Below are 19,883 nucleotides of genomic sequence, written 5' to 3' on the forward strand. Positions count from 1 at the left end.
ACTACGGGATCTCATTAAAGATACCCCCGAGCCCAGGAAAGAGTATATGGCCAAACGGAATCAATTCGTTGAGGCAGCAGACTTCTATACTCGGGGTTGAGATCACGAGCAGCGAATAATGTTACCGCGTTAACTGCCACTCTTTCCAAGCAACAGAAAACTCTATGAAGGATTACCAATAACTTGAAATAATACAACAGGCAGAATATGCAGGTGTAGGAAAGTATAGAAAGACTTATAACTAGAGAATACTAGCCTCTCGCCCGAGCTGCCACTGATTAAGAGCAGAGCCATTTTCCAATCCACCCAGAACATGGGGTACAGAGTCATTGAGAATAGGAAAGAAAGTTATAGGAGCTCCACTTGTGAGTCCCATACAACTACAAGCTAATGGGAAAGTTGGTAAAAGTTTGGTAAAACTCTTGCAATAGATCTAGTTTTGGGACAGAGCTTCCACACCTTGGGTGAGTAATTGCGAGTATTGCGCTGCTTGCAGCTCCATTCATACCTGATTCAGGGTAACCAACTTCTCAACGCCTAGGGGATATTTCGACACTTGCCTGGCGAAAGTGTTCGTCTCACGATGTTTTGCTGTTGCAAGTTTGCGTTGTCTGAAGCAGAACTCGAACTCGGAGGGCGTCGAACCGAACCAAACAAGCCTCCCGGCAGGAGCCGAGCGCAACGTCTCAAGCTCCAGGTCAAGCATTCACTCACTCATCCTCAGGGACGCCTCAAAGAATACAACGAAATCTATAATCCTACACGCACCACAATTCCACGACATCTGCGGATGGCTTCGACATCCAGAGGGAATCCACGCGACAGCGATCAATAGGACATGGCGCGGAACGGCTATAAGGACCTTAAGGACGCTCCCTATGGCAATGGCAATGCGTTTGCAGCGCCCCCAGACTTTGGATTGCCCCCAGGTTCAGATGATTACGATCCATTTGGAAAGAGCTACGAAAACCGATATGGAACCCCTCCTATGCAATCACCTCCTCCTCCCACGTTGCGATCTAATCCCTCGATGTCACGAACCTCTCCCCCCACGTCACGATCTTCTCCCCCGGTGTCGCGTTCGGCCCAATCTCGTTCACGAGCAGCACCGGAGAGTAGGGCGGAAAGGCAGATAGGGGAGGTTCTTGAGCATATCAAGGCAGAATGGCCTGCGATGTGCCAGAACGAATGCGTCCCTGTCCATATTGCACTTCAACTTCTGGACACGAGCTCTGTTGGCCGGGCACATGAGTACCGCCAGTTCGAAAAGACGCATAAATACCTACAGGATTCGCTCAAAGCCATTGTCCACGAACACCACCAAGGCTTCAATAGTTCGATCGGTACATTTCATAAAATCCAAGCAAGCATACAAGCTTCCCAAAAGCGTGTGCGTCAACTGAAGGAATCGTTAACCCAATCCAAGGCAAGTCTTTCGACTACGGACCCTGAACTACGGAAGCTAGGAGCTGCTTCAAATACATACGATGATTTGCTACATACCCTTTCAGAGGTGGAAGATCTGCGGTTGGTACCTGATCAGTTGGAGGCGCGAATTTCAGAGAAGAGATTCTTGACGGCGGTGGATATACTACAAACTGCGCTACGACGTATACGAGTCCCGGCTTTGGATGAAATAGTGGCATTGAGTGATTTGAGGACCTATCTTGCCAATCAAGAGACCGCGTTGACAGATATTTTGATCGAAGAGCTCCATGACCATCTATACCTAAAGTCTCCCTACTGTCAGGAACGATGGCAGACGCTGGCGAAAGAGCGCGGTGGCACAGGCAGAACCCAACTTGACAACAAATCCACTGTGCGGCCGTTTTACGAGGTTCTGGATACGATAGATCTCGAAGAGCCAATGGTGGAAGAGCCATCTAGGAATCCTGAAGCGGACACCTTCTACTATATTGGGTTATTAGTAGAGTCGCTGAACAAGCTGGGCCGTCTAGAGACAGCCGTCAATACGATTAAGCAGCGGCTGCCCGTCGAGCTCTTTGGTATTGTCAATGAAACAAATAGCGAGGTTGACCAAAGACATCCCAGCTCTCTACGAGGTGGTCTGTCCAACGCCCAAGGCAATCAAACTTATGGGAGTCGGGAGAATAGCATCCGCGCCGATGTCATATATGATCTTCTGTGGGCTCTCTATGCAAAGCTGGAGTCTATTGCGGAAAGCCACCGTGTATTTCATGATGCTGTGAAAGCAATTGTACGCCGAGAAGGGGCAGGGAACTCGGCGGTGCTCCTGGGAGGCTTTAAAGAGCTTTGGAATCTGTATCAGAACGAAATCCGGTCGCTATTGCATAACTATGTCACCACTGATGCAGACGTTTATCACTTCAACTCTCCCACGAAGCCAGGAGCCTCCAAACAGGATTCAAAGCGGGAACAACTATTTCAGTTTTCGGACGCCGACTCGAAGTCTGTTCAAATGACGACGGAATATCAAGATCTTGAAGGAATCATAAGGGCCGCAGTTCCTGGATTGATGTCGAAACAGGGCGGTGATGGCAAGAAGCAACAGGTCAACAGAACTGATAGCACGATAGGACGAAGTGGGTCACGGCGAATAGGTAGCACTTCTGCCTATGACGGAAAACCTGCGGGTATCGGAGCCCATAAGTCGCTAGTGGAGCCAAGTGTTTTCAATATGAGCTTGCTTTTACCTCCAACTCTTGGTTTCCTGCAGAGGCTGAAAACTATTGTTCCACCAGGCTCGGATCTAGTCACTAGTACCCTTACCTCGTTTCTAGACAATTTTCTGGTCAATGTCTTCCTTCCTCAACTAGACGAGACTCTGGGGAAACTCTGTGACTCTGTATTTGATGATTCGGATTCTTTCCAGGAAGATCCACAGTGGATGAATGTTGCCAGGCGGCCGATTTTCAAAGGCACGTCGGCTTTCTTTGCTCTGATCACAGCATTCTGCAAAATGCTTGACACGATACCTCATGATCAAGCCCTCAGTCAACTCATCATTACTCAAATGATGAGATATTATGATCGATGTTGTGACTGGTTTAAATCCTTGGTGTCTCGGGTACAAGACTCTGGGAGACTTACGCTCAAGCTTTCCGCCGTTCTAGCCACTGGACCAGGGGAAGTTCATGAAACCATGAAGAAGCTCTGGACCTCAGAAGGGGAGGATAAGCACCTACTCGAAAAAGAGACGGGCTTGCTTATCCTGCAGACTAATGAGAACCATCTGCGGCTAGATGATATCATATTGGATCGTGAGACCATCTCATCGCTATGTATTCTGTACACCAGCATGAAATGGCTCGCCATTAAGGTCGGCCATCTTCGTCACATCACGCATAATAATACAGACTCTTCCAGCAGTGCGATTCAAAAACCAGGTAATAGACGGTGGACTCTTGTGAATGATGCTTCGGGTTTGCAAGATGACCAGAATCCGGTCTACCTACCAATGACACAGGAGACTGTAGTGTAAGTTCTTGCTTGTTTATTTCAAATAGCACGTCTGACGAATTTTAGGGCTTTTGACTCTATAGTTTCATCGTATCAGGAACTTGCCGGCACGGTGCTTCTGACGCTGCATATGGAGATTCGCTGTCAGATAATCCACTCGCTTTCCGTCGCCCTGTCACCTGAATCAGCGCCCTATCTCCTCGAGCAAGTGGTCAATGATCCGGATCCGAAGATATTGAGTCTTAACGCCGACCTTGTCTCATACGAGGAAACGATTGTACGCTTCCTCCGTGACAAAGAGATAGCATTTGTGCGCACGGGCTTAGGGCTCTTAATTGACAACTACCTCGTCACCAACGCTGCGATGGTGAAAGCCATGAACAGCCACGGCTGCGGACGGATGCAACTCAACATCCTTGTCCTGCAACAAAACCTCAAGAACATCGAGGCGGAGGTGAGTCTTGACCGGGCCGCGAGATACTTCGACCTGTTCACCGAGGGACCGGATGCCGTGATCAACCAGGCCAAGGAGGCCAGCCAGGACGCGAGCGGTGACAGAGACTTGTTTAGCTATGACGAGCTAAAGACCCTGATTGAGTTGTGTTATAGCGAGCAGCTGTCCAGTCCGGAGAGGGGGATCAGCACGGTGGCGAAGAGGGCTATGGGGGAGCATATGTTGCAGCTGAGTGAGCATATGTGGCAGAGCTAGATCATAGCTAGAAAAATGGAGGCGTGTTTTAACTCGATGGGACTGCTATATCTCGCGTTGGCGTGGCGTCTGGGGCTATATTGTGTGTTTTGGGGCTCGTTAAATGGGGTGTGTTGGGTTTAGAGTTTATGAGGTTATATTTTTCTATAATTGGATTCCTATTATTCTACAAGCTTATTACACATGTTGGAATTTTCAGCCACACAGCCTCATCCCCACAACCAACGGCAACGGATTGCGTCAGGTTCGCCATTCGCTCTGGGTACAGTACTTGTCGGTGGCGAGAATCGGTTTTTTTTCTTCAATTATTCAAGATTGAGCCCGGCAATTGAAATAAAGTGGGGGTGCAGACCGCCCTGAATTTGAGTTGATCGACGGCACGAAACATCCCCAATTTGCAAAGGCGGACAAAATTTAATATCTATTTATAGCTTGTGCATTTTGATTTATGTATCCATAGAGTTATGTTTAAGGTTTAGGATTAGTAACTTCGCACATAATGTTGGAGTGTAGGATGTAGGATGCATATATAGCGCCAATTAAATCGAAAACTACGTAAGGGTAGGAGGAGGCACATGTACTTCGTATACATGTACAGAGAGGCTGACACTCAGGGTTGGGCAACTTGGGCTACTCGTTTCCAGTCAACGGCGCTGGACACGCCACTGCGAAACATTACACAGCACACAAACGCCTACTCAAGCAGCCACTGGGAATCCTCGAAGCCGCAGCACGGCGGCTTAGGTGCGAGGCGGTGGTGGGATGGATGGCTCGTATCGAGCTCCGCCGGAAGTACCGATGGAGTGGTTGGCTGGTAAATTGTAGATTTGTTTATGTGGGATATAGAATTAATTGTAGGTTTCCAGGTTCAAGAACAGCTCTCTGTCTTCTATCAGTGAAGCGCGTTACAGAATGAGACACGTGGGAGATTCAAGGTGACGTAAGTATGATATGTAGTGCTACAGTGCAATTATCCGCACTGATAGAACCCTTGCAAGAGCGAAAAGAAAACCGGTCATTTCAATTTATTATTAATAAACAGGGAGTTCTTATGCGAGATTACGCCGCAAAACAGCGACGAAAGTCAATTACCACGTCTCCGGAGTAGGGGGCTGTCTCCACTAAGGTTGGATACTAACAATTAGTTAAATGCTACTTTGGGACGGAGTATTTCCAGTTTGTATTTCTTCTAGTTAGCTAATCCCGACTTAAGCTTATGACATTTGCTCCGCCTGCTTGGGAAAGTCCTTCGACCCCCTCTGCTACGTAGTATTTCGTAGTGCCAACTGTCGCTGTCGAATGGCTAAAATAGAACATGCTTATTATTGTTGGTGTTTCGTTTTGCTTTGCTTTGCGATCTCTGATCTACCAGCACTTCGGTCTCTTTAGGGTTAGGTTTCCTTCGTAGCCAGGTCCCAAGAACGCACGAAGGCAGGACGCGGAAGCTAGTGAAGGGGCAAGGCAAGGCAAAGCAAAGACAACAGAGTATCTCCGTGTAGTGTATAATGAATGCAGCTCTTGTGGTTGCCTAGGATTGCATTTGGCTGGCATTATTATTGGCGTTGGAGCGTGTAGCATGTACTGTAGCATAGAAGTGGGACAACAAGAGCATGAGCAGGAGCCATAGGGGGAGGAGGAATACGTACCTTAGGTACAATACCAGCTGACTCTGTCTGTGTCTATCTCTCTGTCGCCCTGCTGAGTATTACACTCTGCCAGCCAACCAAAGCCGGACCTCCGCTACAGTACTCGTAGTACTCGTACCTTGAAGCGCTCTCTCTCTGTGTCTCTCAACCCCTTTTCCTGCAACCTTCAACTCAATTCACCTCCCTCCCTGCCTTGGAACTCAGGCGCGTCGCAGCCAATTGAACCCAGGGAAGGAGGCACAGACACAAACACGGACACAGACACTGACATTTCCCGGTATTTGCTCTCTGCACTGCACTGCACTGCACTGCTCTCGCTGCTCTCTGCTCGGCCAGCACTGCGTGCTACTGATTACTGGACTTCGTAATCCAATCCGCGAAACTTCATCATCTACGTTCCTTTTCGATCTTCCGCCCACGAACACACCCAACATCCAAGCCTCAACACCCAAACGGCCACCCACGCTCACTACCGTATTTACGTCCTTCGTTCATCCTCCTCTCTATCTCCCTCCCCCATCTCTCATCTCTCCTCCCTCCCTCCTCGCCCTCCCTCCCCCTCCTCCTTCGAAAGCACATCCACCGCCAACCAGGCCGAATCCAGAGTCCCTTTCCAAACTGTCTGATTCTGCCGTCACTGAACCATCGCCAGACATGGCGTCGTACGTCTTCCCCCTCTCTTCTCTGTTCTCGGCGCCTGCTGCTGCTTACCCCCTTATTCCCGCTGCTATCTGCCCAGCGCGGTGATACCGATTCGCACTCCCACTAACCTCGCGATGGCTACAGGTTCGGTTCCGCGTTCAAGTCCTTCTGGCATACCATGACCAGCTACGACCGACGTATGCTATTCTGGCCCCTGCCCCCCGAGTCCGCCCCCTTTTGACACAATAGACAGATTCCTCCTACGATTCTCCTTACCAGTCCGGCAGACACGTCCCCCTCGCACAAAGTCGACATGAACCTCTCACCTCCGTCGCAACGACTGCCTCGGAATCCCGCGGCGATGTTAGTTCCCCCTATCTCGAGGATGGCGGGAGGCATTCCACCTCGGCCCTGAATGGTAGCGCCTACCCTGGCTCGCCCACTACCAACCCGCAAAGTCCTGGACGCTCTCCATACTCTCCTGGCATGAGATCGCAGAATGCCTTGCAACACACAAGTACAAATGAGACGTTCGAGAATGTTACCCCTGGCGAGATCCAATTACAGGCTTTTCAGGAGGGCCTTCCTCCACCGCCCCCGGTTTCTCATTCCTGGAAGCGAATTGATCGGTGGGCCGAGGAGAATTACGAGGAATTGTTTGACAATCTCTGCGAGGGCTGCACAAATAATGATCTAAATGAATTGGAGCATCAGTTGGACTGCTCGCTCCCAATGGAAGTTCGCGAGTCGCTGCAGGTTCATGACGGGCAAGAACGCGGTGGCCTCCCAACTGGCATCGTTTTCGGGTGCATGTTGCTAGATTGCGAAGAGATGGTACAAGAATGGGAGAATTGGAAGAAGGTCAATCAGGAGTACCTTAACCAGCCGGTCAACTACAAGCCTGCAACACCGTCAAAGGCCCTCGGCGGAAGCTCATCGTCCTCTTCATCAAAGACCCAGGCCAACCAAGGTGGAAATATCCATTGGAGACAGGAATTGCTCGCTCGCCAGGATTCTCAGCCGCCAAATGCCATCCAAAAGGTGTACGCACACCCGGCATGGATTCCTCTGGCTCGCGATTGGGGTGGAAACAATTTGGCTATCGATCTTGCTCCTGGTCCGGCTGGGAAATGGGGCCAGGTTATCTTGTTTGGGCGGGATTATGACTGCAAGTACGTGATTGCGCGGTCTTGGTCTGCCTTTTTAGCTACCGTCGCAGACGATCTTAACAGCGGCAAATGGTTTGTGGACGAAGAGACCAATGAACTTAAATTGAGGGAATTCAAAGCAAGCAAAGTTGAGCCTGCTTATCTGGATATCTTGAGATGGAGAGCCGACCAAAAGTACGGACGCAGGGGCGCGAGACGCCGATCAGCGCAACCAGCTGGGAGAGCCGGAAGTGGATCTCCTGGTGGCTCACCATATGCGAGTCCAACAGCTGAGGTAGGAGAGCCTCGTGGACGTTCGATGCAACGATTCAGTGGAGCTTCACCTGTTGCAAGCCCCAACCGCCCAAATTACGGAAAGTCCAGTCCCCTAGCCCGGGTTACGGAGGAGACCTCAGCACCCAACAAAGCTGCCGCGGCTGGAATGCCAGCCGAGAAGCTCGTGGAAGTCGAGACACCGAGACCAAGTCAAGAGCAAAAGCCGAATAAAAATCTGGACTTATTACTAGCGCCCGGTACGCCAGACGATGACAAGGAGAATACCAAGATTGGGGAGTCAGATGAGGCTGGTACTGGGAAAGTGAACGGCAACGCAAAGAAAGCTACGGTTGAGGATGACAATGAGGCTGCGATGAAGACGATCGAGATATAACACATGTGTGGATGTTTCCTTTCACGTACCACCATCAGCAAACAGAACGAGGCGTTTTTTGGCGCAGAATAAGGGTTTTTCTTTTCTGAAATTCCTGGTATAATGATATGGCTCAATGCATGCTACAACACATTGGGGTAGTTCATTTTCTGTCTGTTGCCTTTCTCAGAAGCATGAGTAATGAATGGGGAGAGCAGCTGTCGTTCCAAAGTGCTCTGAGAGTAATTGAATTCTCATAGGAGTGCATATGGAGTGGACTCCTGGCTAGACTGGTCGGAGCCTAAATATTATTTTCTTCACCTTCTTTTGAAGCCACCGGTAATGGATAACAGCCAGGTCGTTTCGTCCTTTTTCCCACGCATACTTGCGGATTCTTGCCTGGGTTGGGATCTGCCGCTCTTGTTGTACAATTAGATGGATGGATGGGCGCAGTGCATTTTGTTTTTTTGCGTTAAGCTTCTTTTCGTTTCATTTCCTTCTGAGAATTGGCAGGCGGCGATGAGACGAGCAAACTAGAAATGGACCCTGTACATGATGGACGATGAAACAGATGGTAGGAACGGTGGTGTTCTCCTGCGGCCGAACTATTCAACGGTGAAGCGTACATATGTGTGGGATGGCTGAATTGAATGCAAAGCGAACGCAATTAAAGCGTATGTAGTAATGAGGCCCAAGGATAGCCACTAAAATAAATGGTATCCATTAAACTGAATTTCGCTCCTGATAAGCCTTTTACTTGCTGGTGAGCAATCGCTTTTGAGGAAGACGGATGGATTTCAAGGGGCCTTGCTTTAGCGCACGTGACGTGACTTTTAGTGGCTGGGTCAGGCAAGTGCGGCTCCGTCTCTCGGCGCAGCCGCGCAAGCTGAGAGAGCTCCAAGTCGACACTCAACCCAAGACGTCACATTCAAATCGGCCGTAAATTCCTACAGTTTCGGTGGATTGGAATCGAAATACAGCATCTACGGCATAGACAGGACTTTTAAAGGGAACAACGAGCACGAGGCAAGCACGATGTCGGAAGAACGTCTCTGGAAGTTCAAGAAGCCGGAATGGATGAATAGCATTATGGCTAGGAGCGCGGGGGTCTATGCAGCAGGCGCTTTGGTATGTGCTACTCTCTCTGTTGGATATTTGGGGTATAGGTGGTGGAGGGCGTTTTGTGCTCTGGATATGGGATTGCCAGATGGGGTTGAGGGTTCCTCTTCAGTTCCCCGCTATACATCCCCCCTTGAGTTTCCAGGACTCTGTTACTAGTATAGTGGAAGGATCCAGGCTAACATTGCAATTTATTGCTATAGTTCTCCCTCGCATTCTTCGTAATGGTCGATGCTGCCGTCTTCTCCCACTCCCCGCTCAACGGAAGCGACCCGCCCATCCACATCACATTCATCGACTGGCTCCCTCTCATATTCTCCTCGCTCGGCATGCTGATCATCAACTCCATCGAGAAAACCCGTCTCTCTGCCGACTCGTTCAGCTATTCGGGCTCGGGCGTAGCGTGGAAGGCGAGGGTGGTGCTGTTCTTAGGCTTTGCGTCGCTGGCGGGTGGCATGGCCGGCGGCGTCACCGTGTTGGTGTTGAAGTATGTGGTTCCCGGGACAGTATGGCCTACGCTTTATATGGGAGTTGCAAACGTGGCGAGTAATGGGCTGGTTATGTTGAGGTGAGTTATCCAACTTCTATACGGTTATCCTTGCATTGTGAACAGCTTGCTGATTTGCTGCTTGCCATGTATAGCTCGGTGGTTCTTTGGGTTAGCCAGAATATGGAGGATGAGTATGCGTATAACCTAGCTCTCTGAGCTGGAAGGTCTTTGGTGGGGATGAGATCCCCGAGGAAAGAGTGGTTTTATAGGCAGGTTTATGGAGGTGCAATGGGGCATCAACGAATAGGGAATTGAGTCGCTGCTATATGAGGTCCGGCATGGATAAGGAGCTTTCCGATATATTTTGTAACATCAAGCATCGTTCATTTTTATATGCTAAGCAATAGCGGGGTGGTGCTCAATGGTTGATATTTAGCCTCTTTCCAGTTGCTAATGAGGTGACTTAAATTGTGTGTACTTGCATACTTCTGCTTAGCAGTAGTTTTGGATATGAGGAGACGGGGTATTTTACTTCTTAGTATCCTATCATCTAGTGTTTCATGTTGCATCTTTTATATAAGACATATAAATTGCAAGGCCGTTTTGGATGACGGCACCCACGGACCACCGCGTTTCTGTCCGAACTGCTGCATGCCAGCCACAAAACCGCCGCGTCTCCCGTCCATTCAGCTCAACGTCACAGTTACAACTACCTACAACTGCAGCACACAATTAGTTATTTCCTGTCTCTCTTTTCAATTGTTTTATTAAACGGCCTATAAATTTTTATTTCTCAACCGATGGCTCAGAATACGCCTCAAAGTCCAGCGCTATAGGGAAAGCCCTCCAACGATTCATAACACATAGCTTTGCGGAAACCCACTGCCGCGCAACCACCAGGGAAATAATGGTTAAACCTACAATCCCCAAGCCCGCCCCGGGCCCAGGGAGTTATAACTCAATCGCAGCTCAATATGCGCGCGCGAAGGCCATCAAGGACGCGGAAGATGCTGCGAAAGTTGCGGCGAAGGAGGGAAAGGGAGTGAGGGAGAAGAGCCCGCTTGAGAGATTGAATGATAGGAAGAAGGCGAGGTTTTTAAGAGAGTGGGTTTGGGTTTTGGGGGCGTTTGTGTGGTTTTTGTGAGTATTGCTGTGCTTCTTTTTTGGGGTTGGTGGATGGACAATTAGGACGGGGAAGACGAGGATTTGTACAAGAAGAGTGCTGACAATATGGCTTGATGTGAATAGCTTCATACACGCGACCGGTTTATATTTCTTCACAAGAGGCTTCCTCCTTACACGGCTCGTGCTCGACGAAAAGTCATCATGCGCCCAACCGCCAATTGCGCTCAGCAAGCATTTCAAGGGCGAGGCAACTATCGAGGGGGGATGTTGGCATCCGAAAACGTTTGATAAGGCCGTGGTTGTCATTATCGACGCGCTTCGATACGACTTCACGGTCCCTCTGGAGAAATCAAAGGAGGAGCAGGCATTCCATAATGCGCTGCCGTTTCTGTATGAGACGGCCATTTCGCAGCCGCAAAATGCATTCCTCCTGCCGTTTATTGCGGATCCGCCGACTACGACCTTGCAGCGCTTGAAAGGCCTGACGACTGGGACACTGCCGACGTTTATGGATGCTGGGTCGAATTTTGCGGGCACGGCTATTGAGGAGGATAATTTGCTGATCCAGTTAAGGGATGTGGGGAAGCGGATTGCGCATCTGGGGGATGATACTTGGACTGCGTTGTTCCCTGGGTATTTCGAAGAGGGGATTAGTAGGGCGTACGACAGTTTCAACGTATGGGATTTGCACACGCTTGATAATGGTGTTTTAGAGCATATAATGCCGCTTCTGCAGGATGAAGAGAAGAAGGCGCAGTGGGATGTCATGATTGCACATTTCTTGGGTGTAGATCATGCTGGGCACAGATATGGTCCGAACCATCCTGCCATGACGGCCAAATTGCAGCAGATGGATCTGGTGATCAGAGATATAGTTAACGCCTTAGATGATGATACGTTGCTAGTTATCATGGGCGATCATGGCATGGATACCAAGGGTGACCACGGCGGGGAAAGCGACGATGAAGTCGAGGCAGCTCTTTGGATGTACTCCAAAAAGGGAATCTTTGGCCGCACCGATCCTTATTATATTACGCCTCCAGCTACAGCTAAGATAAGACCTGTCAACCAGATTGATCTGGTGCCTACGCTATCTCTACTACTGGGCTTGCCCATCCCCTACAACAATTTAGGAAAGCCTATTGAGGAGGCTTTTGCTGGGAAGGAAGGCAATGCATGGCAGAATCTCGCTGCTGTGGCTAGAATGGCAGCGGCTGGTACCAAGAGATATCATGCTGCTTATTACACTGCTCGAGGCATTGATGAGGTTACGACTGAGGGATCGCCATCTGCTCTGTGGGATATTGCAGAACGCGTCTTTGCCAAGCCTATGAAGGACGATTTGTTGACCGAGGCGTATGATGCGTTCTCCGCGTATCAGACAGAGACGTTACGGATATGTCGAGGTCTATGGGCACGCTTCGATGTCGGCAGCATGGCTTTAGGAATCGGAATCCTATTATCAGGCGTCGTGACGTTACTACTATACGCCAACGACAATGCTGAAGATGGAGCTGCGGTTGAGGATCCAGAGTTGGACCGAGCAGAGCAGCAGCTAGAGCTTGATAATTTTGCTAAGGGCATTGATACTCTAGATGAAGATGAGACTACGAGTCGATCTCTTGTTCGTGGTGCTTTGATTGGCTCCGGACTAGGCGCTGCTGCTGGACCAACTGTGTGGGTGATGAATGGAGGATCATCTCTGGTAGATTTTGGCCTGGCCGTCGTTGCGGTTGCTGGCCTTCTTGGTGTTTTATATCAAGAGGTGAGACGGAGGATGCAGATTAGCAATCCGCTACCAACGACCTTCTGGGGCTGGCTTGCAGTCACCTTTACCGTCAGTCAGTCCATTGGCTTTGCGTCGAACTCATACACAATCTGGGAGGATTCAATCTTATTGTTCTTCATTTCAACCTTCGGGATAGCTACGGCCATATACTCGCTACGGTTGGAGAAGGCTTCTGAACGAACCTTAGCTGTCTATCATTCATTGTGCTTCGTTGCATTGGGGTGGTTTGCCTCCTTTTCTAAGTTATGTAGAGAAGAGCAGATGCCGTATTGTCGATCTACCTATTACGCTTCCGCAACATCATCCACATCAGCCCCATGGCAGCTCGCCATCCCTTTCGTAATAGCGGTCTTCCTGCCATCTATTATCAAATCCTACTACGATACCAGCCGCTCATACGAAGGCTTCGCGCCAATATGGATCGGATGGGCCTTCCGAATTGGACTCACCCTCAGCGCTGTCTTTTGGACTCTTGATGCCGCAGATGACGGCGAATGGTTTCCAGACTATCCACCAGGCCTGCTGAAAAACATCCGCGTCCCTCTCGCCCAAATCGTCTTCGCCATGGCCATCGGTGCTGGGACAACGGTGTTCGGATACGCACCTCCCTGTGTCTCCATCCGTACAGCGGCCAATCCATCTCCCAACGCTCAACCGTCAAACACAACAGTCACCGTCCTAGGATTCGCCAACGCCCACGGATCCCGCTACCTCCTCCTAGTAATCAACATCCTCCTCTGCATCCTCATGGTTCAAAAGCCCATGGGTGCGGGAGCCCTCGCACTAATGACGTGGCAAACCCTCTCGCTCCTCGAGATCCTCGACCTCACATCCCTCACGTCCTCCCCGATCGGGCCCGTCGTCCTCGCTCTACTAGGAAGCTTCCACTTCTTCAAAACCGGCCACCAGGCAACCCTCTCCGCCATACAATGGGAATCCGCATTCATTCCAATGCACACGGTCCGTTACCCTTACGCCCCCATTCTCATTGCCCTCAATAGTTTCGGCGCGCAGATCATCGCCGCGGCAGCTGTGCCCCTCGTCGTCCTATGGAAGCAGCATCCTAAGCGCAAGGGCCTGTTGCGTGCGGTGGTTAGCGCATTGGCGTGGCATCTGGCTTATTATGCGGTGGTGAGCGCTGCGACGACTATGTGGGCCGGCCATTTAAGGAGACATCTTATGCTGTATCGTATCTTCAGCCCGAAATTCATGACTGCGGCTCTTGCCGTTCTGGTTGTTGACGTGGTTGGGATATTCGTAGCTTTGCTGGGAGTGAGGTATAATACCTTGAGCGTTGGTGACGTTTTTGGATGGGGTTGAAAAGAAAATGGGAATCTGAATAGGTTGCTTGGATAGGCGTTATCAACGATGGCCTTCATCTAGCCCCTATACAAAAACATATACTTGTATGAAGAGAGGACACAAGTCATCCCTCCCTCCCTCTATCGCTACCTTATACCACACTCATCCATCATCTCCTTTTTATTTATCTTTGCATAGCGCGGACGGAATAAACTTGTCTATATATATACTACATCATCTACTTCGTATCTTGATATAAATCTACCCATAAAATAAACCACGATGGAAAATAAAAAGTAGGAAACCTAAAACCCTTTATCTCTTTTCCTTCCCCCCATCTCTCCTATAAATTACTCAAATCGATTGGTTGATTAATTGATTGTTCCATATATTGTACTATATAAGTCGAAGTCTATCGTAGTGCTACCAAAGTCCTCTCTGCCTTAGAAGCTTAGAGCACCTAACCTCAGAGAGTATACTCTCTCTCAACCAAATTAAAAGTACAAAGCCCTATAGATATCTATTCGGCCTAGTACTTAAATGGGGTCTCTACCCGATTATCTCCTTCCCTACAGCTAGACAAACTATAGCTACTTACGTGTACTATCTATTAGGAAAAATCAAAAAACTACTAGTATAACACCGACGAGCCGCTGGGCTATTTAGTAAATAGGATAATATCTATATACACTTCTCTTGAACTGTAGCGATACTGGAATTAGGATTTCCACGTATACATTATATAGAGTAAATATAGCCTAATTTTACTTATATATAATGACTTCTGCTCTACCTCTATTACTAGAATCAACCGACTCTTTCTACTCTTTCAAGTTTTCAGTACCCCCAAAATCACTATGAGAGTACACTAGAGAGGAAATCTCTCCCGCCGGGAAGTAAAGGCTATATACAATATAGGGAACTAAGCTCGAAGAGGAGGACAGTGAATCTCTCGGAGTATTCCTCTTTCTTAGAGCCCGATCCGTGTTATAAAAGTACTGAAGTAGTAGAGGTGAAAACTCCAACTTTTAGAAGCGGATCATAACGTATTTTTGAGCGAGTTTAGTATAGAACTCTTCTCATTGGTAGTATAAAGCCTAATAGCTATTACATACAGTAGATATTATAAATCTGATATCGTACACGAATATCTCACTAAAATTGAGGTATTCAAATCGTGTGAATATCTCACTAAAACCGAGATATCCAAATCCTGCGAATATCTGACCGAAATTGAGATATTCAAAATCGTGGGAATATCTATAGTACCATTTCGTACTCTAACAACCCCAAAGCCCAACCAGGCTATTCTTGTCCTGGACCCGACAGGTGCTATCATCTTCGAAACTGCACAGGAGGGTAAGCTGTCCCCCGTTCCCGTCTTTCCCGCTTACTAGACACAGTCGTTTTCGCAGCAAAGAAACCAGATAATCAGCAAAATCCTGAGACCCCTCGCGTCCGCGAGTGGGAGGCCGGCCTGCCTTCGTGCCCACGAAATTACTCCAACCGGCCAGCTGAGAGGTAATACGCCAGGAAGCATTGTTTATATTCGTGCTTACGATTTGCAGAAAACTACCTGGGCAACTGCACTCCATTTCGGGAGTCTCCTTGGTATACTTAGAGAGTCGCTAATAAGTCGCCTAGGACACCTGTTACCCTCTATCCGTGGCGCTGCAATTACGTACCTAGCTAATGTAGCTTAAGGGGAAACGATACCAACGATTCCAACTTTGATAGCGAGGCGTATAAGTGGTTAGGCATCATCTTTACTTCAAACATAATTACAACCGGCGTAAACGGACACCGATCAAATAAAAACCCCGTGGATTTAACTTTTAATCGGGTTTATTAAGTGTGTGTATGTATGTATGTATGTATAGACAGAGTACAGGAAAATATTATTATGTAGTAAGTGTAGTAGTAGGTCCTTCGCAAACGCCAGCCCCCAAAACCCAGGTTGCCCACTAGTCCGCCGTCATAGCATGGAGCGATGGATGAAGGCCGTCCTGTCTGGGTGATATATATACAAATCCAAGTACCGTATGGAGGTAGTAAGGTGGAGGAGGGTGGGAATGCATGCTGCATCGCTCAGCGTGGAGCTCCGCCAAAGTTCGTTAGCAAGCCAGCGAGCAAGCAGACCATTGTCCTGTCATCAATCAACTATGTATCCATCCGTCATCTTCTTATCGAAAGCACGCTGCCTTCCGCGCTCCAATTCATTTTCATTTCATTCAGATATCTTTCTTCGAATTCGTCTCAGGCTCATATGTCCTATCATCCTCGCCCTCGATTTCCTTGACTAGTCTCTCCATCTCCCGAGATTGTCTCTCCCACTCCTTCTGCCCCATCTTGCTCTCGCGGCGGAACAACTCCTCGTTTGGCTTGCGGTAGCTGCCGCCTAGTCGATCCCACAGCGTGGTGTACTGGCCGTAGTTATAGTTGAAGTAAAGATGGTGCATGGTGTGACAAGCGGCGCCGTTTAATATCGGGCTGTTGGCTACGTACTCCCCGTCGTGGATGAACACGGTCCAGATCTGGACGAAGACGAAGAGCGCGAGGTATGCGAGTTTCTGGAGTGGGAAGATGAATGGGAAGACGTGGTAGGGCACGGATTGGAGGAAGCCGTCGACGGGGTGGAAGGCGATCGATGCGTAGGGCGTGGGCATGATCCACTTGTGGTGCGGCTTGTGCAGCGTCTTGTAGACCCAGGGGTGGTGCAGACCCCGGTGAATGAAGTAGACGAAGCAGTCCGTGAAGAGGAGGAAGAATGGGAATTGCAGCCAGTTGTAATATGGGAAGGGCTCGTCGGAGAAGGCGTCGTACAGTTTCGAGTAGCCGAGCACTTCGGCGACGAAGGCGGGCGTGGTGAGGATGGCCATGAAGGGCATGGCGGACGCGGCCTGGCGAATCTCCATTCGGATCTGGTTCTTGAGGAATTTGGGGTGCTTGAAAGTTGTCTTGTCGAAGATGAAGATGTAGGAGAGCGTGGAAACTATGAAGTAGATTGCGGCGCCACCGAACCTGTAGATATATTAGCTGCTGTTTTGCTTTCTACAATCGGAGGATGGCAGAGGCAGTTGTACTCACCAGGTAATCAGACACAGCGAGAGCGCTTGTCGATATACATTATCCCTCGTCCATTGCGTAGCGTACGCGGCGTCTGTGGGTGGAAAAGATACCAGTTGACTGGCGGGGTGGAATTGCCACTGCGACGCGCCCCGAGCATCCAGCATCGACGAATTGCTCATGCCATCTTTCAAATTGTAGGCAGCCGGCTGGGCTGGGAAGGCCGCCGCGTACAGGTAATCGAAGATATAAGTATCGCAGAACTCCAGACCGATATCCATTATGGGCGGTTGAGCCGGCGCGGAAGCGGCGCGGACTCAGAAAGGGGGTTGCGGATGTTGTAGTGGCAGTTAACTGAGCGGACGGACTCGACGTAAATGGGGGGTTCCGGTTCTGACTTTGCTGGTGTTGATAGAAGGGAGAAGAGGAATGCGAGTGTATATAGGAGGAGGCGGAGGAGGAGGAGAAAAAGGAGGACGACCGGTCCGTTAAGAAGATACCGTACGCGCAAGTTGGATCGGGTTTGTACTTTGCAGAAATACCGGGTGCGCAGGTACCACGGTCGTAACGGTGCTAAGGAGGGACTAATTTGCGGGATTGCGACGCGTGATTGGGGGGTTTTTAGGGGTTTGCCTCCCGACTAATTGGAAATAATAAGGTGTTGTTAGATTCTGGCGCCATTTGGCCGTGATCGGGATGTTTTGATCCGGGCGGTCTATAGAGGAACGGAGGAGCAGCAGTACGGAGGTAGAAGATGGGCTGTTTAGTGGCGAGGCAAGTTTATTATTATGGGGGGGAATGTTTACAAGCAGGCAGAGAGACACGAATACGAGTAAAAATAATAGGAGTTGGGATTCCATTTCCATCTTATCTAATCTAGGACTAATAATAATCTAATCTGAATCTTGACATTTCCAGACGAGGTGGTCACGTGAGAAACTGTTGACCGTTCTTGGACTTGTAGCTAGATTCTCTGCTGAAATAGTATGAATATACTATGTAAGCCAACTGAAGGTATTTCTATACTTTCTTTTTTACCTAAGACCGAGATTCTTCGTATCCAAATCCCGTGACGAGCCCCCTTTATCACCTACCGAAGCTAGGTTCCATTACTAAAGGTACGTACTATGTATAAGAGGTCCCTTAGCTTACTCTGTCGGTACCTAGGTATGTACGGAATAGGAAGCCTCTTATTATCGACCAGGGAATAGATTGACGTACTGAGGAAGACAGGGTAAGGTTCGTTCTACCTCGTAGCTGCGGTGGAATAATCAGCAGAATCAACACCCTCAAGAAGAGAAGTCTGACTCTGATGGGCGTTACGTTACGCTACCTCCTTACGAGCACGAGGGAGTGAGTAATAAGCACCTTAAAATAATGATACATCCTACATCTCTGGCACTATCTCAACACCTGTCACAAACGTATTTTACTTACCTGGTTACGTTCGGTCGCTTCTCGCGCCACAGGAAAATCGATCCTGCGACGCCCGGCTATATCGTAAACTGTACGTACAGTGCTCGTGGTATGTAGTATTAGCATACGAGTATCTTTTATCTCCCGCTGCAGGTCCCTTCCTTCGAGCGATGCCCAGAGATGCGAAATGCAACCCTAATCTGACATTTAGCAGTGGCTGGCTGGCTGGCTACTCGTACGTATGATGAGTCGGCACTCTGCTGAAGAAGGTACTTACTCTGCTCGATTAAGTCTGTTCTGGTGATGCTTGGTCTAGCAGCCTGAGTAGGCACTGCTTGCACCAGTAGATGGAACTGAGCAGCTCCGGAATCGTGGGTAACTGCTTGTTGTGGACGCGCGAGGAGGGAAGCCAGGCTTTGTCCTCAGCTCGTGCTTATACTTATGCTCACGCCCATCTCTCTCATGCTTATTACTTCTCTTGCGGCAGCAGCAGCAGCTGCAGCACCACATCGGCTAGAATGCTGCATTCTGCTGCACTCTCGGCCCTGCGTAACTGCGTAACTGCACCGCATTGCACTGCAGCTGCAGCGGTGCAGCAGTGCAGCAGCATGTATGGCGCTGTGTTTGCCCGGTCCTGCCTCGTACCGGGGCTTGCCTTGCCGGAGCAGGCCATGCGAAGAATAACAATACAGCGGGTGCGAGCGGTGGTTGTATAAAACAAGTTGATGCAGAGCAGGTCGTATTGAGTAAAGAGATGCATGAGTGCCCAATCGAAGAAGAAGAAGAAGGAGGAGAAGAAGAAAGGAGAAGCGTCGCGCAAAAGCAAGGCAATGAATGCAACACCGCAGCCCAGCCCAGCCCAGCGCAGTCCTCCGTAACACAAACCGGTGATGTCTCCACGCCTGTATGCGGCTCAAGCAACCAAGCACTTTTTTCCCGTTCTTAGACTCTGGCACGCCACGCCGCCGGAGGCGTGGGACGAAGTGGGAATAGCACGGTATACCGGTGCTGTCTAGTCGCTACAATAGTACTATACAGCGAAACAGGATATAAGATACCTTACTCGTATGTGCGGTACCATACCTAGGTAGTAGCCACGTACAGTACCAGTAGCACACTCCAGCAGTTCGTACCAGGCAAAAGGTACGGAGGATGTACACTGTACATGAACCTCTGCACCACCCATCATCCATCCTCCGTTCTCCGTCCTCCGCCCTCCGCCCCTCCGTGGTTCCAACATTCCAGCTGGTGCCATGTGACTCGGTAGGGCAACTGCCCCATCCTTTCACGTGAGATGCGGCGCTCGTGCTTGCTCCCCCTTCCCTGCCCCTCTTCCCTGCT

General features: G+C 49.5%; 4 protein-coding genes across 4 annotated transcripts; 3 read left to right on the top strand and 1 right to left on the bottom strand.

The window, feature by feature from the left end:
• Window positions 1-838: 838 nt before the first annotated feature.
• BP5553_07234 (uncharacterized protein) lies at window positions 839-8,256 on the top strand (the record flags this gene model as incomplete). The annotated part of the gene is made up of 6 exons (XM_032015857.1): window positions 839-3,459; window positions 3,508-4,127; window positions 4,795-4,964; window positions 6,133-6,458; window positions 6,583-6,635; window positions 6,692-8,256. The coding sequence occupies 6 exons, from the start codon at window positions 839-841 to the stop codon at window positions 8,254-8,256; spliced, it is 5,355 nt and encodes a 1,784-aa protein (XP_031868126.1).
• Window positions 8,257-9,270: 1,014 nt separating this feature from the next.
• On the top strand, window positions 9,271-10,060 carry BP5553_07235 (Uncharacterized protein; the record flags this gene model as incomplete). The annotated part of the gene is made up of 3 exons (XM_032015858.1): window positions 9,271-9,363; window positions 9,558-9,922; window positions 9,997-10,060. The coding sequence occupies 3 exons, from the start codon at window positions 9,271-9,273 to the stop codon at window positions 10,058-10,060; spliced, it is 522 nt and encodes a 173-aa protein (XP_031868127.1).
• Window positions 10,061-10,751: 691 nt separating this feature from the next.
• Window positions 10,752-14,078, top strand: BP5553_07236 (Uncharacterized protein; the record flags this gene model as incomplete). The annotated part of the gene is made up of 2 exons (XM_032015859.1): window positions 10,752-10,984; window positions 11,093-14,078. 2 exons carry the CDS (start codon window positions 10,752-10,754, stop codon window positions 14,076-14,078), a joined length of 3,219 nt encoding a protein of 1,072 aa, XP_031868128.1.
• A 2,213-nt stretch (window positions 14,079-16,291) lies between these two features.
• BP5553_07237 (putative C-5 sterol desaturase desaturase) lies at window positions 16,292-17,407 on the bottom strand (the record flags this gene model as incomplete). The annotated part of the gene is made up of 2 exons (XM_032015860.1): window positions 16,292-17,081; window positions 17,148-17,407. The coding sequence occupies 2 exons, from the start codon at window positions 17,405-17,407 to the stop codon at window positions 16,292-16,294; spliced, it is 1,050 nt and encodes a 349-aa protein (XP_031868129.1).
• Window positions 17,408-19,883: the final 2,476 nt, after the last annotated feature.

The sequence above is a fragment of the Venustampulla echinocandica genome, assembly GCF_003357145.1.
Source record: "Venustampulla echinocandica strain BP 5553 chromosome Unknown scaffold_5, whole genome shotgun sequence".
In the NCBI taxonomy this organism is placed as follows: Eukaryota; Fungi; Ascomycota; class Leotiomycetes; order Helotiales; family Pleuroascaceae; genus Venustampulla; species Venustampulla echinocandica.